Source organism: Physella acuta, unplaced genomic scaffold (genome assembly GCF_028476545.2).
Source record: "Physella acuta isolate Inbredline_101_S28 unplaced genomic scaffold, ASM2847654v3 ptg001034l, whole genome shotgun sequence".
NCBI classification, from domain to species: domain Eukaryota; kingdom Metazoa; phylum Mollusca; class Gastropoda; family Physidae; genus Physella; species Physella acuta.
In genome coordinates, this window is record NW_026732551.1 from 153,299 (window position 1) to 178,440 (window position 25,142).

The following is a 25,142-nucleotide window of genomic DNA, read 5'->3' on the forward strand; positions in this document are numbered from 1 at the left end:
CATAATTAGTTATCATAACATATATTATAATTTAATCTTTAATCTAGGTCTCACTAAATGAGCTCGATTTTTTTACTTCCTTATGCTAATGGCTAATTATATAGTTATTTTATGATACTGTGGGGGGGGGGGGGGGGGGATAATTTTCAAATGTGACCTCACATTATTAGCAATTAAAAAGTTTCTCTGTTGAATTGTGGTAGTGTAGCTAGTTTTTAAACACCTTTTTTGTAAATTTTAAATTGACAACTAAATCTAAAATATTTAAGCTAAATCAACCTAGCTAGTAACAATTTATAGGCCACAAGTATCTACACTTATTAAAATCTAGATCCTAATTGTTTTGATTAGAAATATAGAAAACAATATCTTGGGAAGGGATACAACTCAACTAATAATATCGGGAACAATCCTAACTTGGTTTTTCCCCCTTTTTACTGCAGTAATTTGATACTGAAAATACGGGTAAAAGTTGGAAAGGGCTATCTCTATTTCATTCTGCTCCAAGGGGTCGTCAATAAATGACGTCACACTCGTAGGGGGGAGGGGGGTCTGTAATTTTGTGATGAGGGGGGTTAAGATGGTGCGACGTCACACTTTTGCTTTATAGATAAGAAATAAGAAATGTTTTAGAAAACAGTTTTAATAAATTATAATAGGAATTGATTAAAATACTCTATTTTGACATATTTCAGACACGATTTTGGAAAAAATATCGATGTTTAAATAAAAATTCAACTGCAATTTTGAGGGGGGTTGTAGGCTGAGATGTGACGCCATGGGGGGAGGGGAGGTAAAAATCGTCCAAAAAAAGCGTGACGTCATTTATGGATAACTCCCAAGGTCTAATATGAACGGCCTCTGTTTTACCATCTTTATTTATTGTAATTGGTACAACATACTAAGCTACTTCCTCTGGTCATCTTAGTCTCAATTTTTTTTTTTGGCATTTCTTTTCTGAGAAAGTCAGCGCTAGTTAATAATTATTGCAATTCAGTTTCTCAAACAACAATATAAATAAAACATGAAGATTCTCGTAGCTAAGGTAGGCATGTTGATATAGGTGTTGATGAAATAAATGCGTAGTTTAGAATCGTATGATTGAGGTCACACCTTGTTGTTGATCATCTAAAGTCCAGCGGTTGGTTTGATTGACATTTGCCCTGATCAACTCAATAGACCAACTCTGTGTTGCATCAAAAGGGTCCGTCACATCGACTCCGTCAAAAAGGCCAACGAAAAATTGCTCCCGTCATTAGGACTTCCGATAAAAGGGCCCCTGTCAATACTGTTCCTGTTGAGACTACAAGTCTCCCGGCGAAATGGCCACATTTATATGACCCCTGCCAGTAGGACCCCTTCACTTTCAGTACTCTTCAGAATTTGCTTGGCCAACACCCTTAAATAATACCACGTATGCTTGTGGTTGTAGGTTATCAAAATAAAAGTTTGTTTATCCTGTAAACATCATGTAGATCTATATCATAGGCCTACATTCAAACTTCTGAACTCGCTTTTAAATTAGTGGCACTTTGCTGTAAATGGCTGGATTTTTTAAGATGAATTACTGTTGGTTCATGAAGAATTTTTTTTTTTCATTCTGTTTTTAAAAGAGGATATATTGTAGTGTAGAGGTAGAAACTGTGTGTTGTTGGAGCGTTGGACAAAACCTATGCCAAAAGTGGTCATACGATAAGAATTCATTTATCGGGAGCCCATTTGTCGTGAGCAGTGTTTCTTCCAGACTTTTTCTCCGGGGGTGGGGGGGGGGGGAGACACTGGTAAAAGTATGTTTTCTATATAAATTCCATCTCGTCCCCTCCCCCCCCCCCCCCCCCGAAGAGATGCCTGGAAGAAACTCTGGTCGCGAGTTCTTTTGTTGGGAGCCTATATGTCGCAAGTCAGTATGAGGTGAGTCCATTTGACTGGAGCCAATATGTCGGGGCTATTTTGACTGGGGTGTTTGTCGGAGGCCGTTTCAAGGGTTCATCAACCAACTCTCCAACTCTCATTCTGTATATTGTCAGACTGTGCTTCAATGACCTTTTTAAAAAAATCACATGCATTTAGTTTCAATATTAATTTTATTTAGAAATTTTTGTGATCGGACTATTTTACCAAAACATTGGATAATTTACGACTGTAAGAAATCAATTAAAATTGAACACATGGGATGTAGGCTTCGTACAAACTTAGCTTGTATCACAGTATTTACAGCGCTTTAAGTGTAAATATAAGTGTTAAAAGCTAAGCATAACATAAAGCATAAATAATGAAGCAGCTCTAAATACCAAGATATGGCCACTCACGAGTTTGCTACGGTTCTTCCTTACCTTTGTAGTCAATTAGAGCCGAGGCTAATCACTAAATGTGCCATGTAGGGCAAGAAAGAAAATTAGAATAGGCCTGCGCACGTTATTGACATTTTAAATAAAAATACGTTATAGGTATGGCCTAATAATTAGATCTTTATAATATACAACAATAGTGAATGTGAAGTGTTCTGGGTATGAATTCACATATTAACTTTAAATGATTTAGTCGAGGTAAAAATGTCATTTTATGACGAAGAATTATTCTTGTTTAAATACCATATAGCGTGACGTCATTTCCTATTTAAAAAGTCGTATTATGTAACGGCATCTCTTCGGGGGGGGGGGAGTCTTTGCCCCCCCCCCCCCCCCCCCCCCCGAAAACTTTTTACCGCCCCCCCCCCCCCCGAACGAAATGAAATTTATATAGAAAATATATACTTTTAACAGTGTCCGCCCCCCCCCCCCCGAAGGAAGTCTACCGCCCCCCCCCCCCCCCCCCCCCCCCCCCCCCGAAGGAAGTCTACCGCCCCCCCCGAAAATTTCAAGTGCCCCCCCCGGAGAAAAAAGTCTGGAAGAAACACTGGTAACGGCGGTCTTTTAGGTATGTCCTATTGACGTTGTATGTAAGGTTTCCAATACAAAATCTTCTTAAAAAAATTCATAGGCCATCTCAAGACATTTTAGTTGACCCATTAAAAAAAAAATTTGGGGGCAGAAACTGGTAAAAGTAAAAGCATATGTTTTCTATATAGATTACATTTTATTCGGGAAATAATTTTAATGGTACTTTGGTAGGCTCACATCTAAATGTGATGCTCGATAGGGGTCGTCGTAGTGGGGAGGGGGGGGGGGGGGTTCAGATGGTGTGACGTCGAGATCATACTTTTGCATTATAAAAAAGCAATGTTAGAAATCAAATTTTAGCCGTTATTTCGCGTTTTAGAATACTATTTAATAAATTGTAATAGGAATTGGCTAAAATACTCTGTTGACAGAATTCAGACGTATTTCAAGAAAAATTAAACTGCAATTGTAAGGGGGGGGGGGGGGAGCAGAGGCGTAGCGACCTTTCCCGGCGCCCGGGGACAAATTTTCGATTTGCAACCCCCCCCCCCTCAAACCTTCGATTTGCACACCCCCCCCTCAAACTTTCAATTTGTTTTTCAAACCCATTTTGGCGCCCCCTAAGGTCGGCGCCAGGGGACATATGTCCCCTCTCCGCCGCCCCCCACGCTACGCCTCTGGGGGGGGGGGGGGGCTTTTTGTGATGGATGGGGGGGGGGGGGGCGTAAAAATCGTCAAAAAAAGCGTGACATCATTTGTGGATGACCCCATACTGGGGTTCTCCAGTTTTTACCGCCATCGCATACTCCAAAATCTTTCTGTTCACTGCTTCGGAAACTACATAATGCTCTGCATGATTTGATTTAGAAAATCTACGGGAATAATTAAAGTTCAAAGCTGAAACAAATTACTTTAAAAAATAGGTACGAATTAAGTAAAACTTCATCCCCGGCGGGATTCGAACCCGCGACCTCTGGATTAGAAGTCCAGCGCGCTATCCACTGCGCTACGGGGACATACTTCTATACAGAAAAATCCAAACGAATTTGGCCAATTGATTGCCTAGACAAATCAAGATTTGTATAGTTGTTTAAGGAAAACTTACCTAGCCTACATCAAGACATACTATAGGCCGCGTTCACTGTATGTAAAGAACCGCACCCGCGGAAAAGGAAAAATACGTTAAAAAACTTGAACTCTTAGGAATTGAAGATCCTTATACTGTTATTGACAGTTTCGTATAAATAAATATGTGGACAAAATTTCTAAATAAAAATACTGTTAGTAATACTGTTTGCGTTTAGAATTAAAGTAGCCGAATCTGATCAAATGCAGTTCTCGATACTTTGTTTCATGTAAGGACAGTAAAATAATAAACTTCATTTTAATTATAAAAGATAACTATTAATAAAACAAATATGCTCGACCTTCACAAATACTAATAGTAAAAGACAAATTCAAAAGTAATAGGCTAATAAGAATAATAAGATCTAATAGTAGGCCTAATACCTGGCTCCGCTGGGTAGACATAGAATCTAGAATCTACTTCTTTACTTAAATTTAATTACTTTAGATCTACATTCGATTCAAAATACGAGCCGGCCCGCGGCATAACATACGCCGCTATTTAGTTGTTTCTAATTTTCAATAATTCATAATTTGTGAATTCGACAGTACCAACGCTGACACTGAAAATATTTCTTTAAAACACTATAAGTAGCTCGTTAAGGACCATAACCCCCCCCCCCCTTCCTTCCCCCCCCCCCTCCCCCCCCCTACGTTTAAAATCGTTGGCTCTGCTTGTAAACATTTAGAGTGAACACAGCTCACTAAAACCATGTAGGGGTGGGGAGGTAGGGAGAGCGTTTGCAGCTTGTTTTCTAACGGCTCGAAGAAGAGAATTATATATATAGATAGATAGATAAGTAGCTCGTTAAGGACCATAACCCCCCCCCTTCCTTCCCTCCCCCCTCCCCCCCCCCCTACGTTTAAAATCGTTGGCTCTGCTTGTAAACATTTAGAGTGAACACAGCTCACTAAAACCATGTAGGGGTGGGGAGGGGAGAGCGTTTGCAGCTTGTTTTCTAACGGCTCGAAGAAGAGAATTATATATATTATACGAGCCGGCCCGCGGCGTAACATACGCCGCTATTTAGTTGTTTCTATTTTTCAATAATTCATAATTTGTGAATTCGACAGTACCAACGCTGACACTGAAAATATTTCTTTAAAACACTATAAGTAGCTCGTTAAGGACCATAACCCCCCCCCCTTTCCTTCCCCCCCCCCCCTACGTTTAAAATCGTTGGCTCTGCTTGTAAACATTTAGAGTGAACACAGCTCACTAAAACCATGTAGGGGTGGGGAGGTAGGGAGAGCGTTTGCAGCTTGTTTTCTAACGGCTCGAAGAGGAGAATTATATATATAGATATATATAGATTATATAATTAGTACTAAGACAACATTGACTATTTTTAAGTATTTATATTTGATTATTTAAGCTTTTTATTTATAACTATAACTAATTCATTTATCAATCGAGTCTACCACTACTACTTTAAATTTTGCTTAAAAAGGGATTGTTAGGGGGAGGGTTCAGACCTTTTTTGTGACAATTTGCAACGGATGGGGGAGGGGGGGGGGTAGAAAAGTGAAAAAAAGGAAATACCTGGCGTGAAGCATGCACATTTTCATTTGATTAATGCTGCTTTTAGTGGTGCGGTGTGATCTGTTATTTTTTTGTGACGACTTGTGACAATAGTCACTTGAGGAAACTAAGCTAAATAAATTACTTAACTCTTAAAATTCTTTTTTTGTTGTTGTTGTCTGAAGTGTTTTTATCTATATGTCTATGGTTTTTTATAGTTGTTTATAGAGGCCTAAACATTCCGGTTTTTTTTTTACATCTTTCACCGTGGGGGGGGGGGGGGGGGAGCAGTATACTTGAAGCACTGGGAAATGGGGGGGGGGGGGGGCGAGAAGGGAAGGGGCGAACTTGACTGGTAAAAGTAGCCTATATATTTTCTATAGGCCTTCAGAGTATAGGCCTATATTTTATTTCTAGTTCGAGAGAGAGAGAGAGAGAAAGAGAGAGAGAGAGAATATGGGGGGGTGGGGGGGGTGGGGGTGGGGTGGGGGGGGGTGGGGGTGGGGTGGGGTGGGTGGGGTGGGGGGGGGGTGGAGTTTGCATTTTCCTAAGAGATGAAACTGACTACATGTCGGCCCATACCCAAGACTTAGAGGATAATGTGCAGGGGTAGGTATTATTAGAATTAGTGTATTTTTTTTTTAAGTTAAGGTTTTATTTTAAGAAGGTTTAAGCATGTACAATAACATGAAAAATTACTCGTATTATTTGCTCAACTTTCAAACTTTATATATGGGAAATCCTTGAAAATGTTTAATGCGAATTTTAAATTGATTTTTCAAATTATCTAGAGTATAAATGTAAGAAAGTCAATAATTGGAATATATTGTTATGGTAAAAAGTAAAGTAATTCATTTCCGCCGTTATGCCAAATGAGACAAGGGAAGTTATTAGAAGATCATGAGGAAAACACAAGAACTTAACATGAATCCTGCTGAAAATTATGAATTTTTTAGTATTGGTAGTCTTATACGTATTGTAGACTGTCATAATGACACTTATAAAGGAACTGTGAGGTCTTTTGATTATAATACTAAAATTTTATCCATAGGTAATATTTTATTTTAACTTTATATCTTAAATTTTATATTTTCGTGAATCCACTGACCACTGGCGCTCAGCTGAGTGAGAGACTTTTTGGTAATCTATCGTTTTAGGTACGTAAAATCGCCCGCGGCTAGTAATGTACAAAAAGTTACCTCATTGTCAAGGCTTTAATAGAAGTATATTGTGATATATTTGTGTCAAATATTATAGATACATGAATAATAAAAATAAAACTAAATCAGGCGATTTTACGAAGGGGCCTACCCTAAACTAAAACAATAGATTACAGACTTTTTTTAATTGAATGTAAAAAAGCAGAAAAAAAACAAACTTTAGGCCTACACATAATTATATAATTAGAATTATTAGATCTATAGGGCCTATATATAATTTAGTGCTTTAGTTAGTGTGCATACTGATCTCTCAACTGTGACTGATGTCAAGCTCATATTAATATTTAATTATTTCGGCTGAATTTTAAAACCAGTGTCCCGATAATACAATATAGAATATAGAATCTTCCTTAAAAAGGGGTGCTAGGTTACTGGTAGTTAACTAAAATACAACCCTAGTCTTACCATATGCCGAACCCTAATTTCTAACCATTAGGCCTAGTATAGTTAGTTAAGTTAGTTGAGATTACAATACTACTAACAACCTAACACACCTATTTTTGAAGAGTCTATTAGTATTATCGGACATCAGTATCTAAAACTAAAATTATCCCTTATTTCACATGATAAAGTAGCTAGTAGATTAGTGTTATTTTTTTTTTACAAGGGCAGCTATTGACTCACTATAAGTATATATTGACTATTGGTCCGTTATTGGAAATTGACTATTAATTTTAATTTAATATTAATACTAAATAATAGGCCTATTTTAGGGCCTGCCTAGTTATAGTACAGAATACTAGATCTACCTCTAATGATCTAATCACTGTATAGCCTAATCAGTGTTAATACCATTACTGTTTGTTGACAGTGAGTACAGTGTTGCACTCTTAGTCTTAGTGTCTTAAAACTTTTATCAGACTTATCGGATGATTAGGGCCTAATTCCACAATAACATAATAAAAATATTCTTATTATTGATAATAATATTATTTTGTTATAGGCCTAATCAATTCTCGACAGTGGTAGAATTCTTACAGTACATCATTCAATAAATTTTATACTAATTCCATCGTGACTTCATTAAAAAAACAATAATAAATACCTAGACATACTTGGACGATGAAATAAGACTATTGGCAAAATAACTTCAAGCACACTATTAATTAGCTTTATATGATTACATGTTTTTGATGTTGCTTAGCAACCCTGCTTGCTCATAGCTATAGGGTACAGGTCTACATAGATGTTACTAAGATATATTATTTTTATTCTATCAAGTTTCATAAAATAAATATTAAAAAAAAAACAAGAATTTTAAACAACAAATTCAGGCCTAGTTTTCTTATGTGGTGACCTGGAGTTTTCTTCCAGTTAAAATGTCTTGGATTGAAAGTTATAAAATGCTAAAAGGGCTATGAGTTGCATTCTATACAGTAAGATAAGTAGTTGATTTTGGATAGTTTTTCCATTGCAAAGTATTTTTAATAGTCTTTTATCATATTACAACTTTCTATTCAGTAAAAAAAAATTGTCTAATGTTAAAATTTTGAAACAATTTTGAACTGTTTGAGGAACTTTGACTGTATACATTTGATCAGTGTTTTCTAGCATTGGAAAACATGTTCTATTATCTTTTGGATGCCATGCCTATTTAAGTGTGCATTGTTGATTTTATAGCGGTAACTTAATTTAATCTTATTGAAAACTAAAGCTAGAGATCATCATAACATTTGAAATTAATACCTATTAAATATTATTTATAAATATCAGAGACACCATCACCAAGTGTTGCTCAGCTATCTGACATCTACCTTTTTAACTTGGATTATGTATCTGAAATTGAAGTTCTAGAAGAAAAGTCTGGATTGCCTGAGCCATTGCCTTTTATTAATGTCTCCAAGGTATGTGAGCAATTTATTTTCTTGTTTGCAAATGATTGGACTTTCTTGTTTTAAAAATAATTGCATATTTAAAAAGACATTTGTTTAACATTATTAATCTTGCCTGTAGATTTCTCAGCGTCTTATAGAACAAGAAAAGGACAGAATTAAACAAAAAACCTACATTGGAGTTAATGTATCACCTGAGGGGCAAAAGCTAATGAATACAATTTCAAAAACGTAAGATGTCACATATTTCCTTTGAATTTTGTTAGATTAGGCTTAAAAGTTGTATGGTATATTAAAGGCCTGTTCTTTACTCATTCTCTTTTGTGATCTCCATGTTACTACTACTGCTTTCTTTGCAGTTAAAGTTTAAAATAATGTCTTTTAAATTGAAAAAGTTAGTTGTTTTGTTGAATGATATAGTACATAGTTATATAGTGAATTAAATCTCATTACAGTATAAGTGACTGCAGATGGCAAGATCAAGATATTGTTGTATTAGGAGAAGTTACGATCAAACCACCATATGGACCAAAAGATCTCCACTGTATAGAAGGAAGTAAAGCTTTGGCACACATCTCAAAAATTGTATGTAACTAAAATATAATGCTAAGTTAAAATTTAATCTAAATAGAAAATCATCTCACAACAAGCTTAATTATAGGATAGTGATAACTGAAGGGTAATATAGATTTCTTTTTAGTTGAAGTTAAGGATATTATTTTAGGCATTTAAAAATCTTGTTTCATGAGAAACAAATGTCTTTTCTGCAGGTTGAGAAACACCATGAGGAGGAAGCCAAGCAGGCTAAGCAAGGCAGAGGAGCGCAGTCAGTTCGTTAATTTAAAATGGCAACTGTTCATGATTTTGTTATTGGAAAACATTTTATGATATAAATGCAGTTATATAAGCAAGAGAGTGAAATGAATTTATAAAAAATGAAGACGAAAAGTTGATTGGTTGTTCCTTAATTTGGTGGGTAAAATTATCTTTGCTATTTCTTTAGTAATCAAATATATTTTTGTGGTGTATTTCTTTTCAAAATTGTTTTAATGACTGAATAAAAGTGATAATTTATACTTATAAGTTATATCAAATAAACAAAATTAGATCTTGCTTTATGCAACTAATAAGTTTGAATGCTATGTTTGATAGGATATTCTGTATGCAAATCCAGCAATTTATGTGACTATTTTAAAAGGTGGTTTAAATACTGTTTGTCTTTAATGGTTACAATTAAAGAAATGCTTGACAACAATATTTCTAAAAGTTTAATTTTATTTAATAAAACATTTTTGGTTACTTTCTAATGCATGGCATTACTTTTAATGAACATTCAATTATTTTTAAAAAAAAAGGACAATACTAATAACTTTGAAAATTGTTGCTGATGTTCATAATGTAATTTTAAAATGGTTGAAACATAAATGTGCATACATGACATAAACAACTACATGTCATCTAATCTAAGTCTCTGGGTCTTAAAAAGACTAACAAAAAGCATTATGGTATTGAAGTAAAAATTCATAAAGCAAGTTTGTTGTAGATTTTTAAAAAGAATAGTTTAAAAATTTGATATACATTTATAAAAAAAGTGTACAGATCAACAAATATTTAACAGGTCCCATTTACACTTACTCATTGTATTAACATAATACAGTATTATTACACTTATAAAAAATGATGTACCACATTTTAAATACATTATTGCATTATTAACAAATGTACACAACTGATATATTGGCTGTAGTACTAAGGTAACTACAGGTAACTTTGTCAACAATGGAAGAAGAGTATTCATATGCATGAACAATCACAAAGCTTTTACAAAATAAACAGTTTAAACCATGGGCCATTTAAGAAAGTTGTTAGCCATAACAGACCGACTTAATATTTTCTGAAAAGACATATAAAAATTAAATTTATAAAATGTACTGTCACAACCACACTTCACTGAGATTCTATTTATTTTTGCACCCTATAATGGGCATAGAAAGATGAGCGACTGTGTTCCAGGAATTTTCATCTTAAATTAATGAATTTAACAATAAATACATGGTTGTTTAGACAAAGAAATTATCTTGAATGCATGTATTCTTAGCAAGGCACCACTGGTAGGTTATATTGCTTATGTTAAGATGCATTTCTGATTCCTTTATAAACACATTGTAAAAATGTTTTGGAATGGTTGGAAGTAAAAATTATCTTCAAATAATTATCAAGTTATCACAAGAGTAAAAAGCATAAGAGGGTCATCACTACATTTCTCTGTTTTAATTAAAGCTCCAGGCTCAATTCCCATGGCCTTCAAACACAAAGATGTGCCAAAATTCATTAGTTGATGCTTGTTGCCCTATGAAAAAATGTAAACACTTTAACAATCTTATATTTAAAAAACATTTGTAAACATATACAAAAGCAAAACTAATAATGTATTTGATTGATAAAAAGATTACCTTCCTCGACCAGATCCAAGTCTGAGCATTTGACCCTTTACATTTCATAAGTCTTGCATAAGGCCCTTCATCCTTGTTTAGATCCAAGCATAATACATTACCAAGTCGAAGGTCTTTTTGTTCTGTTTCAAACCATAGCTGTTGAAAAAACGTTTTATAACAAATGAGAAGCCCATTATTGTAAAACAATACTAAACTACAGTAACAAACAAAGTTTTTATAATGTACCTGATCCTTGTCTCCAGGCTTGCATATGTCTAAATGAACCAGCGCTCGTTTGTCATATATAGTTTTCTCAGATGTTACACATAAACCAGAGCTCGCATGTTTAAACTGTTAATTTAAAAAGTTAGTTTTTAGAATATACAATTAACCGAATAAATTTTGATTTGAACTATTCGTTTTCTAGTTGACATTGACAGTCTTTAGTATTCTCAAAACTTACCAAACCTCTTGACCGTACAATAACTTTTGAAGCTATCACATCTTTATTGCCTTGGTTTTGTGCATTCAATTGTTTATTTAAATCAGGTAGTTTCTGAAAAATTAAAAAAAAAATCCTATCAGTTTCAGAGGTATGTGTACAATTTTTAGGTTACTCATTAGTTCATAATTTTTTTTTTTTATTTCCCAATAACGATAACAATGTAGAATAACAGTTTATGTTTTTAGAAATTCAGTGATTAGAAGATGGCCCAGTTTATATTGGGAAAGCGGTCTGTCTGCAGCACCATGAAGTCCCAACACCTACCCCAACATCCTAATACATGCAATTCCCCACCCCCTCTCCATATGATACCCACCATCGCCTCTCCTGAACACACTCTTTATCAAACAAACTTATGTTCACAAGTTGATGTCATGGTACTGTCAAAATACTTTAGTCAATAAACTATTAATAATAACTGTTTCAATAACTTTATTAAGTAAAAAATACTTTTATTGCAAAAATAACCCAGTTTGTTTTCTGGACATGAGTGCTAGGATGTCCCTGAGTCTACTCATCACAATCTGGTAGTAGTGGTAGGCCTACCAACCTAAGTCAGGGTCAGTGGGCTGGGGTTAGAACTGTCCATAGCATTGCTTTGAGATCACAGAAAAAGATGAACTCTCCTTTATACTCTTTCTTAGCTGTTACATGTTAGCAGTTACAACTGGTCAACAGTTGAGAATATTGAAGATTATTTAATACTACAAAGACCAAGAAATACAACTTACACTTAGCTGCTCTGGATAAATATTTTCTAAATACCAATGAAATGATTTGCAATTAAGTTTTTTGCGGAGTTCAAGTCTTTCATTTATGTTACCAAACTCCATATCTTCTGCTCGTGAATTGATATGAAAATAATAACGCTGTAAAAAGATAATACATAAGTGGTAGTTTTAATATAGTATAGTTAAATTAGTATTAGATTTAAATTGATCTGTAAATAACTCGTGTTATATATTCAGTTTTATTGATTTCTAGTGGACCCCATAAATAAACGGGCCAAGTTAAGATAATTTCATGAACACATGCAATACTACACTAGCCCTATCCTGGAAATTTTTATGTTTGAAGTTTCAAGTCAATACCTTGTAATCATCCAACCATACATGTACCATTCTTAGTGTATTTTTGGTGAAGCTATCTTGAACTGGTGACCCATAAGGCCTTCTTTTTCGAAAAATATGCCCCACACGTGAGCAAGGTACAATAACCAAACGTCCTCCACATTGCCATATCTAAAAAAATGATGTTTCTCAATTAATTAATTATTGATTTTTTAGAAAATATGCTTACATTTTTTGGCACCTGCAATTACTCCAAATGTTTTTTTAACCTTGTAAAAAAAATTAAGACTCACCCTAAAAGATAACTCTAAATTTTCACCTCCCCACACATTCATTCCCTTGTCATACTCTCCAAGCTGATGGAAATATTGTCTGTTCATGGCAAACAAACCCCCAGCCATTGTTGGAGAGCTAGAAAAAAATAGTACAATATTTTTAAGAAAAAAAAGTAATTTGTTAATATAACAAATTTTATTATTTTACTAAATCTAAAAGGAAGTTTATTTGATAATATACACCACTGAACAGACTTACTCATATGGATCTGGTTTTTCAAATATTTTCTTGGCTAAATCAGGAGTCAGAGGTTCCCACTGGTAATGCATTCCCCAGTTAAAGCCACCTTTTACTAAATCTGATGCTGCATAGAAAAAGGTGTCAGCATCAATAATATCCATTATAGGAACAGAAACTGTGAGGGAATCCTGATGAATTGGGGCCAACAGTGGTTCTAGCCATCCAATATTCACTTCACAATGGCTGTCTAGAAACAGCAATATCTGGGGATAAAAGTATTATAACATTAGTCTAGTAATTTAAGATGCTTTTTTCTTAATGCTAATTAAATGAAGTCCAAGTATTTTATAGTGGACAGCTACAATTTTAATATAAAAATCACAATTTTTCAGGGGACAAAAAAATATTTTTCTAGGAATTTTAATCAATATTTACAAAGCAGATGTAATAAATAAAAATAACAAGAGAAGTTAGTACTTTACCTCAGCTGTAGCCTGCTTTGCTCCATACATTCTAGCTCGAATCAGGCCTAGACGCTCTGTAGTGTGAAACAGTTTAACTTTTGGGAGAAAACTTCTTATATATTCTTCAAGGTCTGTCTTCAGATGAGCTTTTTTTTTTAGAATAATAAAAATATTGACAAGAAATTAAATTACATACAATAAAGCTTAAAATTGCATAAATTAAATGTTTATATGAAAAATTTCTTGTGAAGATAGGTTTTAATTGCTTTAATGAAAATTAGTTTTGCTTTTTACTAAAACTATCTAATCATCAACTTTTCTCAACAACTTAAACAAATGAAGCTAAGAATTTGTAGCTTTATTTTAGAAATATTTTTCACTAAATATTAATTTTACTTCTAACTTAATACAGATCCTTTTTACACATCATTCTACTCTCTAGTAACAAAGATATACTTTAGATAGACTTATGGATTTTATAAAATAAAACCTAATTTACTGGTAATTTCATAAAACAATATATAATTCCCACAAACACATAAGTAATTATCATATTTTAATCTCCAACCTGAAAAAAAAATATAAACATTTTTCTAGATATAAAGGGTCTACTACAAACCAAAGTCACTGTTATCATCAACAAGAATTATTTCATGAATGAGATGAGCAGGTGAACGCAACAAAACTGTATGCACTGTGCGCAGTAGGGCTGACATTGCTTCATTGTAGAAACAAATTATGACACTCACACTCGGTAAGTCCTCTGAGTATTTCATATCTTTACACCTAAAGGCACAACAAAACATAGTTATCTAAAAAGTTACTTATATAATCAGAAATGAACTTAGATTGATTTTTAAAATGATTATATAGTTTTACCTTTGATTCCGAAAATCCGGTAGTGGTCTGGTATAACTTAATCTATCACTTAACATCTGGTTGAAAGCGTGTGCATGGTATCCTGTTGATTAAAAGAATCTACATGTTCGTAACTATATTATGTCTTTATATATAAATACATAAGGTACAGATAGAGGTTGTTATGACTGTCATTTGTTCGAAAGTTAAATGCTCACCTGCATCATACTTTCTCTGGTCATCCGCTGTTTTCACTGTTGCAAGATTTGCTAAATACAGTTCACTATAGATATCAATTTCATTGATTTGTTCTTGGTGAGCCCTTAAACTCTTATGGTAAGCATAGAAGCTTGTTAAGTTCCAATACAAGAAAAACCAAAAGACTGCACTAAATATCACTAATGCAAGTACAAGCCTTTTTTGCTTTATTCTTAACATATTTTTTACAAGGTTTCAGGTTATCATAACCACCGGCCAGAGTTTAAGTATTTTCTCCTTCAAAGGCTGCCAACAGTTAGGCTGAAAAAAAGAATGTGTGAAATTATTCTAGCTTTTAGTTAATTTATTTATTTATATAGGATTCAAGGTTTACAGAATAATAAGGTAGAATAATTTTAGAAAGGGACTTACTGCTTTATATACTTTACTTGGACAAAAAATTGTAAAAGTGGAAAGATTACAATTTTTAATGTAAAATATTTCTCTTTTAAGGCCCAGTTTAGGGGGAACATGGGAAGGCGGGGTCAGAGGTAGAGCAGATAGATGCTAACATCAAAGACTTGAGTTCATTCTGTATGATGTTTCTGAGCACACTCAGCTCTGATGGATATCTTACTCATGTTTGGGAACATAAAGGCAGCTGGGCATAATGTTGACTACACTATCACTTTATTTATGTCAAGGTCAGAGAAACAGGTGCAATTCTACCTCATCTGCCCCACAGATTTCAAGGTCCAAAAGGGTAACTAAAGTTAGGTTAAAAAATGGATCCCTCCCACCCCCCTGCCTCCTCCACAACAAAATCATGAATACCACTGGGCCTTATGTATACAAGATAGCAACAGTGTTTCTTCGAGACTTTTTTCTCCGGGGGGGCACTTGAAATTTTCGGGGGGGGGGGGGCGCAGTAAACTTTCTTCGGGGGGGGGGGGGGGGGGGGGCGGACACTGTTAAAAGTATATATTCTCTATATAAATTATATAAATTTCATTCCGTTTGGGGGGGGGGGGTAAAAATTTTTGCGGGGGGGGGCTTTGCCCCCCCGAAGAGATGCCTGGAAGAAACTCTGGATAGCAATAGCACTGTCAAGAAACATTGATTTTCTAGTTTCACCTAGATATTAATTGTTATTAGATAGGTGAGGAGGAAACAGAAAGGTGGGTGATTAAAATGTATTATGCCATTTATGGATTATCTTTTAAGTCCCCAACAAAAAAACATCAATACAAATTCATAATACTTAATACAAATGCAAAAATAAAAATTATTTAAAATATTTTTTTCACATGCTGTAAGAATTTCAGATACACCTCCACACTTTACCAGTATTATAGCCTATCAAAGGGTGTCCAGTAGATGCAAGACAAAAACTTTATACTTTCTTTATAGTACAAATACATAGTTAAAAAAATTATACTTACCGTAACTTACCTACTGCTATAGCATCATACATAATTTTATAAATTAGCAAATAAATTAATTAACTAATTAAATATATCTAATGATAATTAATAATTAAGGGAGATAGTTTATTTTGGTTAAGGCACGACACACAACACTGTGCGTGCCTGGTATGTGGCCTGACCTACTGAAAGGAGATTGTTTATAATATATTATTGTTTTGAGTTTATATTTCTCAATGCAACAAGCCCGCCGGTTGGTTGAGGCCACAACGGGGGGACATTCTGACCGGGATTCAAAGGGATGACTCAAAATATCATCCTAATTTTTTATTATTTCTATGGTCAAAATCTAAAAAGCACGTTTTTATTCCATGTCAACAACATGACGGAAGGATTCTCGTCAACTCACTAGCCTCCATTTGGCATTTACATTTGATCATTTAGAATTATTAGGCGGCATTTAATAACTGATATGTACTTAGTAGTGTAGAGTGTAGACTATATAAATAATATCAATTAGTCAATTACACTTATAGAATTATTAGAATCTATGTATTTTAAAATTATAAGTGTCATCTTGTGACAAGTCAGCGATTAGGCATACCAGAATGATGATTGATATGTTGACAAACCATAATAATACACGGGTTGACAACATAGAATCTTGATCATGATCTGAAGTCTAATGCTTAGCAGTTTTAAATTCAGTCTTGTTGAGCTCGCTTCATTTTTGGTCTTGCCATACAAGCGCTTACTTCCAGAGGACGGTTTAGTAAGCAAGGTACAGAGCTGTAACTGTAAGACTTCAGACATTTTAATGACTGGCCTGATTTCTAATCCTTTTATTACAGAAAAGAAAAATATCATTATGATTTTTACTAAATTATATTTTTACTAAATCTAAACTGTAGATTCTAGTTCTTATTCCAATTACCTATTTACCTAGTTTTCAGATTCTATTTTTACTTTATTTTCAAAGTTTTGATCTGGCAAGCTTAATCATATTTGTTATCCCCACTGCTTCATTGAAGTTTATTCATAACTACGCTAGCTAACGTCATTAAAAAATATAGTTTATTTATGCAAAGTAAAAAAAAAATTTAAAAAAAAAAATCTGTATATAAAGATAAGCTCTCTTCTTTTAAGTCTGAGAATCGTCATATGCTCTGTATCTTTCTTATCTATTTACCTGACCTTAATGAAGTTAGTTGAGCGGCGCTTCAGAATTCAGAAAGAAACCATCTAAAATCTAAATTAATAATAATTTTCAATTTTGATTAAAGTAGAGTAAGTAGAGATATAAATATATTTAAATATAAGATCTATTGAAACTTGCAAAATTGTATTGTCTTAAGTTAATGCTCATCGAGTTTTTTTTAATCTTCTGAAATACTAAAGTATTAGTATAGGTCACTAGAGGTAGGCCTGTTGGCCTGTTATAATTATTTTAACAAAGATAAATGTTTTATTACTAGATCTAAGTCTATTATTTTATAATTTATACGTTATACTATACTATACTATGCCCCTATTTTATATTTAAAAATAAATTTATTATTATTGCAGCCACACTGTGATGGAGCATGTTTAATTCAAGATAAATGGTTTTGAGGAGCAGCATAAAATAACAATTTTCTTACCTAGAATTTTTAATAACTAAACAATTCGTAAATACTAATAATATTACTATTAGTAATATGGAACAAGTCAGTGGCAAGTGGTCATTGGTTTTAGCTGTTATATTTTTATTAGTTTCTATTGCAACTTATTACAAAGTAAACTATTTGACAACCTTAAACCTGAATATATGCCTAGTGCCTTTCATGGAAAGAATTTTACCATCATGCAGAATAAATTCTATATTACCTAATTATTCAGAAATTGAAACATATAATTTATGTATGCTACAAAATCAAAAAGAGGAAGCTAGAAAATTAGAAGGTAAGTTATTATAGTTATGTTACTGCTATTTTATAGTTAGGTTTCTGCCTTTTATGCTGTTATGTACTGTAAAACTTTAATCATGGGTAGTAATTTTAAAAGCATAACAAATCATTAATATTGTTTCTATTACTTGGAATGTAATGTAAAATGTTTTTTATGTACTATCAAGGTTTTTTTCAACATGGATTTAATGAGTATGTGAGTGAAAAAATTGGTTTGGTTCGCGCTGTTCCTAATGTTAAACATCCAGCGTGAGTAACATGTGTAAATAATTTACAATTAAATTTACAATTTAAAGTACCACTTAGTGTAGCATATAGTTTCTCATTTAACAAATGGTAATGTGACTCTCTTATCTTTTCCTCAAATAAAATTTAGCCTTACCTATAAGAACTTCATTTACCCAAAGCCTGTACTTATAACACACTTTGAAGCAATAGTAAATTTAAAAATTATGAATAATTAATTATTAATATTTTTTAAAAGTCATTTTCCTTCAAAATAAATATTTTTAAATGAGGAGTATGAAAAATATTAAAATCACCTTATATTTTTGCAGCTGTTTTAAAAAAGTTTACTCAGAGACACTACCTACTGCAAGTATTGTAATGTGTTTCTACAATGAAGCTTGGTCAACACTACTGCGTAGTGTTCACAGTGTTATTTCACAAACTCCTTCAAGACTTTTAAAAGAAATTATTCTTGTTGATGATAATAGCTCTTTAGGTAAATATTTTATAATGATGTTGCAGCAGTATGTTGCTTGATATTTTAATAATCAATCGCTATCTAGGCTAAAGGAGTCTTTTTATTTTTATGCATAAACTAGCTAAATATAATTTAAAAAGAAATTCCCTTGGGCTACAGATCAAGTTCCTATTATTGCTTTGCAGTGGGGTTTGCTTTATTTTTGGCTTTAGATTTAATAGCGTTAGTACTTCTCACATTGCATTAGATACATATAATTCCACCTACATTTAAGCTAAAAAAATGGTATGAAATTAAGTGCTTCTTATCGTGCACATTTATTTACACATTTCAAACCAGATCATCTTAAGGAAGACCTAGAAGCATACATAGATCAGAATTTTACCAATGTAAAGTTGATTAGAAGCAAAGAACGACTTGGATTGATTCGAGCTAGAATGGAAGGAGCAAAACATGCAACTGGTGAGGTAGGCATTATAAAAAAAATATTCTTGTCCTCAAAATAAATAAAAAAATATGTATTATAATCATAAAAGTTACTGTCATACTACTGTAATATTTATATTTCCACTTTGAAACTTGTATATGGCAGCCAATGAACAGTTATTGTATAAAATAGCCCATAGTCGAAGAAGAGCACATTTTTATTTTTAAAAACGTTTATTCTCTTTTGATTCTAGTCTATCTTATTGAGCATAATGCTATAACTCATATTCTGATGTTTCAGATTCTAGTCTTTCTTGACAGTCACATAGAGGCAGGGGATGGGTGGCTTGAACCTTTGTTGGATAGAATAGCTAAAGACAGAACAACTGTTGTTGTTCCTGTAGTGGACACTATAGAGGCAGAGACCATGATCTACAGAAGTGCTGACATCATGAGAGGAGGCTTTACCTGGTCTCTGATGCACAACTGGGAACCTCTACCACTTAAAGATTCATTGGATGTTCAAAAAAATGCCAATCCTTTTCTGTTGGTTTTTTTATCATTTTACTTTTGACTTTAAAAAAAAATTAATTTGTGTTAATTAACCTATAGCTAAATATGCGACTTTACTTTAATTTTACATTTAATACTGTTATGTTCAGTTTAAAAAAAAATATTTACAGCTCTCCAACAATGCCAGGTGGGCTGTTTGCCATGGAAAGAAATTATTTTTATGAGTTAGGTGAATATGACTCTGAGATGGAGATCTGGGGTGGTGAAAATATGGAGATATCATTCAGGGTAAAATTTGAAAGATTATTAAACACAAAAACTAACTTAAATGATTGATAAGCAGTGTTTTATTTGTTTTTTTTTTATTTGCTTTAAACTGACTTATTTTGAAGATAAATTGTTTTTATGTATAGATTTGGCAGTGTGGTGGAAGACTTGAGATTGTACCTTGTTCAAGAGTAGCCCATGTATTTCGGCAGTTTCGTCCTTATGCTGCTCCAGATGGGAAGGACACTGCCACAGTAAACTCTGCAAGAGTTGCTGAAGTTTGGTTAGATGAGTACAAGGTCATTTTGGTTTGCTAATGTTTAATAAAAGAATATTTTCCCCAACTGCACAATTCATAATTAATAAAAATTTACTGGAAAAATTATATGGATTTCAAAACATGTATTTTGAATTAGTTCAAAAACATAAAGCTTGCATTGTTTGTTTATTTCTCATGTTGGTATCATTCTATTTGTGTGTTAACAGAAACATTTTTATGATCTGCGTCCTTTGGCTAAAAGCATGGATATTGGGAATATTGATAGCCGTGTAGAACTGAGGAAAAGATTGAATTGTAAATCATTTAAATGGTTTTTAGAAAATATTCACCCTGAACAGGTATTTATTTGTTTATCATTTATAAATATTAAATTATTATATTTACCTGTACTTTTTAAATAACCTATCAGTAATATATATATAATATCCTATTACTAATCATTTTTGTAGGCAAACGAAGATAATCAAATTTTCACTTTACTGAACTAATCAATTTAATACAATCTTCATTACAACATTGTTTCTCTTTTTAATGTACACAATATTTTATCCTCAGCTTCTCTTCCTCTAAACATATTGTTCAGCATTTAATTGTATTAGACACAATTATAGATTAAATATAGTTAACTACCTGTATATGTCAATTTCCTTAGGATATTATTCATTTTGTCAAGAAAACACCTCACCATTTAAAAAAAGTTTTATTTTGTATTAAAATGTATTTTTACAGCTTGTTTTTACTTTATTTTAGTTTGTTCCAGGAGAAAAAGCTAAAGTTCCTAACACTTTAGGACTTAAAAAAGATCTTCCTGAAAGTAAAGTTAAACTCCAAGGAGATGTAAGTAAACTCATTTTGTATATCACATTTAAAATTACTTAAGTGGGTGTTAGCTAAATTACACTCTACATTTTCAGCTGATACACACGCCATCAGGACTTTGTATCAGGCCACAGTCAGATCCACCTGCCAAGGAAGATTTTTTGCTTTTAACATCATGTCACAATATTAAAAAATTGGTACCAGTATGTTATTTTTATGCAGTCACTTTTACTATTCTTATTTAAACCCTAATATTTATTGTTTGAAACTACATGTGAAATTTAGTTTGGACTTCTGTCCTGGATGTTCAGTGATCATTAAAATTAATGAGATTCATTAACAATAAATTTATTAATATTTATTGTTCAGGTATCTTTAATAAGTATGAATTTGGTTTCCTAGGATTTTCTAGTAACTGAAGATTATCAAATCAAGCTGCGAGGAACAAGGTTTTGTTTAGAGACAAAAGAAACCAAAACTGAGTCCACTTCCGTGAATGTCATGAAGTGCCATTCCAGTGGTGGAGCACAGACCTGGATACAGAAACAGGATCCAAACAACACTGTGAGTCTATTTTTTGTTGTATAATGTATTTTTCTAACCATCCACTATTTTTTCATTCTTTTACTTTTAAAACAAATTGCTTCTTGTGATGTGTTAAAATTAACAAAAAGAACTAAAGTATATTTGGTGTTTTTCTTATTACTAAGGTTATTAAAAAGTAAAGTTTCCTTTTCGAACCTGACGATTCTAGGGGCAACTGAAGTATAGTTCACCTCAGCACTATGCCCAGCCACTTTTACTTTCCTTTAAGTTTGTTAGGTACCCATCATAGCTGGGTGGACTCAGGGACCTTCAACTGGCTTGAATCTGGATTAAAACTTGAGACTTTCGGTTAGCAGTCTAGAGCTATACCATCCGATATTAATTAGGTTATAAAGAAAAAAATAATTGAAACATGAATGTTGTTCAATGCAGCAATGTATATTGTGCTATATTATTTCAGGAATCTTTTCTTCTCTTTAACCCTGCTAGTGGAAAGTGTTTATCTGCACCTATTGCGCAAAAAGAAGAGAGGCTAAAAATGAAACTTTGCTCTTATACAAGTGCACAGTTATTTACAGTTCAATCTAGATAAATATTATAACATAACAATATGCAGGCTGCCAAAGAAATGCAACCATATATTGTTGGTTAAACAATGTTATGTTAAGTCTTGAGAAGTTTATTTAATTTCTTTTGTCAAGTTTTGATTTTTTTAAAGAATAAAATATTAAAATTGTTTTTGTAAAAAAGAGCACTATTCGTAGAATATTTCACCTAAATTAAATCTGGATAATTTTTTCAAGAAGTTGTATATCATTATTTTAAATAATTTATACATTTTAAAACTATTATTTTTAATGTTTTTATCATTATACTTAACTTATGACATTCCTAACTACATTTTGAACTACATTAGTCTGACTGATCTTAGATTTCATTTGTTGTTTTTGTAGATTAATTTAAATCCCCAACATCTCTTTTCTCTATACAAAAAGAAAGCTTAAGTGTTTTTTAGACTGTAGGTTGCTAATATAATACTTTATTATTGACAACAGGTATGCATGGTAAATTTAAATAATGTGTTTTTATACCTATCACTTTATTTTTGTGTTTTATTTAAATACTTTATATTGTAAGAACATTATGCTAGCCACTTTAGAAAAAGTGCTGCTGTGTGATATATACCTAGTGATGGAATAAGATTTGATCACCAGTTATTGTGGGGTTCTGATTTCCCTGTAGAATGTTAAGTTCACAATTATAATATAACTTATTTTATTTTTTTTTATGCTTGACTTTCTTTGGGTGTTAATTTACCCATTGCTTATGAACCTTCTTTTTAGTTTTTTTTTATAATTGATGGAGCAGTTTTTATTTTATGGTAGTAAAAGGAGATGAACTAAAGTTCATTGGGTTTAGGGACTAAACACAAATCCAAATAATGTTAAAATTTTGTTTGGGAGTTTACGTGAGAGGGCAAGAATTACATGGCAGGGTTGGTTACATTATGCTGGTTGTTACGTGGCATGATTATAATGTGGCTGTTAAACCTCTTAGGTGGTGTGACTGAAATAAGCAATGGTGATAAATACTTATTTAGTGTTGTTTTTTTGCAAACTTATGAGATTAATTTAATGTTCTGTAAGTATACAATCAAAAGCTATCGACCATTTATACAATGTTGCCTCAAACTTAACACTTTTATATAATTGCTAATAGTTAAATTTAATTTAACAAATATGTAAACTTGCAGATGAATAGATCTGCTGAAATGTAAAAAAAATGTTTTCTAACAGTTTGTACATTATTTCTGTTAGTTATCTAATGGCTCAGAGTTACACTTTCAAGCATTATATTAAAAAAATGATTACCATTGTGATATGTTCGAAAAAGATTATTTTGATATTTGTTATACTTCATAATAATTTAAAAATGGAACTGCATTTGAATGAAAGCTTTAATGTGTAATTAAATTTTTGACTGTTTTTTAAATTTCTTTTCATTTAAAGCAATTTAAAAAAATTTAATAGTTTGAGAGACTTTTGTAAATTATTTGACCAGAAAATATTCTTCCATTAAAAAAATGTAATCATTATACTTAAAACAATACATTTTATATTTTATGAACACATTTTAGCAAATAAAATATTTATGAATTTGTTTTTTACTTGGCCTGATACATTATTTGGTAGAATTTTCAATGAATTTGAATTGTCAAAATACACATATTAAATGTATTATTTGATTATATTAATACATCAAGCTCATTTACTGTGTAAAAAATTTTCATTAATTTTTTTAAAGGCAATAAACATTTTTCTAGTCATTGTTTAGCTTTACAATTTAGTAAAAGCATTATACATATTGTTATTGTACAATGTATTTAATACAGTTTATATTATTATATTTAATGGTTTACTAGCACACCAGGGTATTGACATTAAAAAATGATCTTTTCACTGTGCTTTTGTTAACAAGTACATACATTTTTTAAAACTGTTAATTTAATTTTTTTAAAATCATTTTGGTTATATATTTATATTTTTGATTTTTGCATAGACTTTCAAAATATTTCTTATTGTGCATAAGTATATGTTAAATTAAATAAATTAATTCACTTCTTATCCCTACATTCTCACATCAATTCCCCTATTTCAGAAATAACTACCACCACAACTCTCTTTTGATAGTCTTTTGATGTGTCTCTTGAGTTTAGTCAGATAAGTCGAGGGTGGTTGGCCATTTTGCTAACCAGTCTATTCATTTACAGCATTAGTTTTAGAAAAAGCCAAACTCTCATCAGCATTGTTTACTTTTATAATTGAATAATGGAACATTTTGTTTCTGATAAGGATGTATGATGATGATGATGATGAGTACTTGTTTATTTAACTATTTTGGGGTGTGGTATTTTATAATCACTATTTGATTTGATGAAAATGTATAATAAACAATCTTTTAATACATTTCTTCTTTTCTAATTCATGTATCTCACCGTATGTAAGTCTGTTATATTTTATTGTTAGAATTTTTCCACAGAGTTAACCCTAAAAATAAAGTATGAGAAGCAATATTTTTCTACTAGTGTTATGCTATGGTCAAGGTTAGCTTAGCAATGATAGCACAATAGTTTGGATGAGTTTTCACATAAGCCATAATGTGTATTTTCTAATGGTGCAGACTAGTTAACTAATTATGATCCATAAATGATGTCACTCTATTATACCTTTATCAGGGGGGTGAAGCATACATGTGTGCACATGTAGACCTATAGGTCTACACATATTTAAAATGTATACTTAAACTGTAGTATAGATTATTGCCAATGAATTGCCTTTGTGTGTGCAAATATGTAGGCAAAAAAAATTGAACCTTCCACCACCTACCCCATCCATGAAAAATGATCTTAGGTCATTAAATATATGGAAAATGAGAGCATTGAAAGCCACACAAGACTAGCCTAGCAGATGAAAGAAAGTCATACAAGAGCCTACAAAAAGTATGTGCAGAGTGTTTTCAAGGCACCTCTTGAGGGGGGCACTGCCACACCCCTCCCCCCCCACCTAACGAACAAAGTAGAATTTATATAGA

The 25,142-nt window shown here is 32.4% G+C and overlaps 3 protein-coding genes and 1 non-coding gene across 6 annotated transcripts; 2 read left to right on the forward strand and 2 right to left on the reverse strand.

Annotated features, from left to right (window-relative positions):
• Nucleotides 1–3,822: 3,822 nt before the first annotated feature.
• Nucleotides 3,823–3,895, reverse strand: Trnar-ucu (transfer RNA arginine (anticodon UCU)). The gene has a single exon. It is a non-coding gene; the product is annotated as a tRNA-Arg (tRNA).
• Nucleotides 3,896–6,407: 2,512 nt separating this feature from the next.
• Nucleotides 6,408–9,835, forward strand: LOC131954829 (protein LSM12 homolog A-like). Its single transcript, XM_059318619.1, has 5 exons — nt 6,408–6,577; nt 8,460–8,590; nt 8,700–8,809; nt 9,034–9,163; nt 9,349–9,835. The coding sequence occupies exons 1-5, from the start codon at nt 6,427–6,429 to the stop codon at nt 9,415–9,417; spliced, it is 591 nt and encodes a 196-aa protein (XP_059174602.1). The 5' UTR covers nt 6,408–6,426; the 3' UTR covers nt 9,418–9,835.
• Nucleotides 9,836–17,079, reverse strand: LOC131954828 (polypeptide N-acetylgalactosaminyltransferase 11). 3 transcript variants are annotated; one of them, XM_059318616.1, is made up of 13 exons: nt 16,991–17,079; nt 14,645–14,945; nt 14,448–14,529; nt 14,188–14,354; nt 13,587–13,714; nt 13,123–13,367; nt 12,882–12,999; nt 12,610–12,759; nt 12,250–12,387; nt 11,477–11,569; nt 11,260–11,364; nt 11,032–11,169; nt 9,836–10,928 (listed from the first exon to the last, which is right to left on the reverse strand). In XM_059318616.1, exons 2-13 carry the CDS (start codon nt 14,862–14,864, stop codon nt 10,794–10,796), a joined length of 1,719 nt encoding a protein of 572 aa, XP_059174599.1. In that variant the 5' UTR covers nt 14,865–14,945; nt 16,991–17,079; the 3' UTR covers nt 9,836–10,793. The 3 variants fall into 3 exon arrangements, with proteins under 3 accessions (XP_059174599.1, XP_059174600.1, XP_059174601.1); XM_059318617.1 differs by lacking the exon at nt 16,991–17,079 and adding an exon at nt 16,653–16,687; XM_059318618.1 differs by lacking the exon at nt 16,991–17,079 and adding an exon at nt 16,577–16,614.
• On the forward strand, nt 17,073–24,517 carry LOC131954826 (polypeptide N-acetylgalactosaminyltransferase 11). The gene is made up of 13 exons (XM_059318615.1): nt 17,073–17,335; nt 17,615–17,989; nt 18,162–18,243; nt 18,552–18,718; nt 19,040–19,167; nt 19,428–19,672; nt 19,810–19,927; nt 20,053–20,205; nt 20,393–20,524; nt 20,937–21,023; nt 21,101–21,208; nt 21,408–21,569; nt 22,012–24,517. Exons 2-13 carry the CDS (start codon nt 17,746–17,748, stop codon nt 22,141–22,143), a joined length of 1,758 nt encoding a protein of 585 aa, XP_059174598.1. The 5' UTR covers nt 17,073–17,335; nt 17,615–17,745; the 3' UTR covers nt 22,144–24,517.
• The last annotated feature ends 625 nt before the right edge of the window (nt 24,518–25,142 follow it).

Bases quoted from the DNA above. Each gene is read 5' to 3' on its own strand.
- LOC131954829 (XM_059318619.1), top strand. From the start codon at position 6,427: ATGAGGAAAACACAAGAACTTAACATGAATCCTGCTGAAAATTATGAA. The intron at 6,578-8,459 runs GTAATATTTTAT...TATAAATATCAG, and splicing joins TACTAAAATTTTATCCATAG to AGACACCATCACCAAGTGTT. The intron at 9,164-9,348 runs GTATGTAACTAA...TCTTTTCTGCAG, and splicing joins TGGCACACATCTCAAAAATT to GTTGAGAAACACCATGAGGA.
- LOC131954828 (XM_059318616.1), bottom strand. From the start codon at position 14,864: ATGTTAAGAATAAAGCAAAAAAGGCTTGTACTTGCATTAGTGATATTT. The intron at 12,388-12,609 runs GTATTGACTTGA...ATCTTTTTACAG, and splicing joins TATGGTTGGATGATTACAAG to CGTTATTATTTTCATATCAA. The intron at 10,929-11,031 runs GTAATCTTTTTA...ATTTTTTCATAG, and splicing joins CTTGGATCTGGTCGAGGAAG to GGCAACAAGCATCAACTAAT.
- LOC131954826 (XM_059318615.1), top strand. From the start codon at position 17,746: ATGGAACAAGTCAGTGGCAAGTGGTCATTGGTTTTAGCTGTTATATTT. The intron at 19,928-20,052 runs GTAAAATTTGAA...TTTTATGTATAG, and splicing joins ATATGGAGATATCATTCAGG to ATTTGGCAGTGTGGTGGAAG. The intron at 20,206-20,392 runs GTCATTTTGGTT...GTGTGTTAACAG, and splicing joins TTTGGTTAGATGAGTACAAG to AAACATTTTTATGATCTGCG.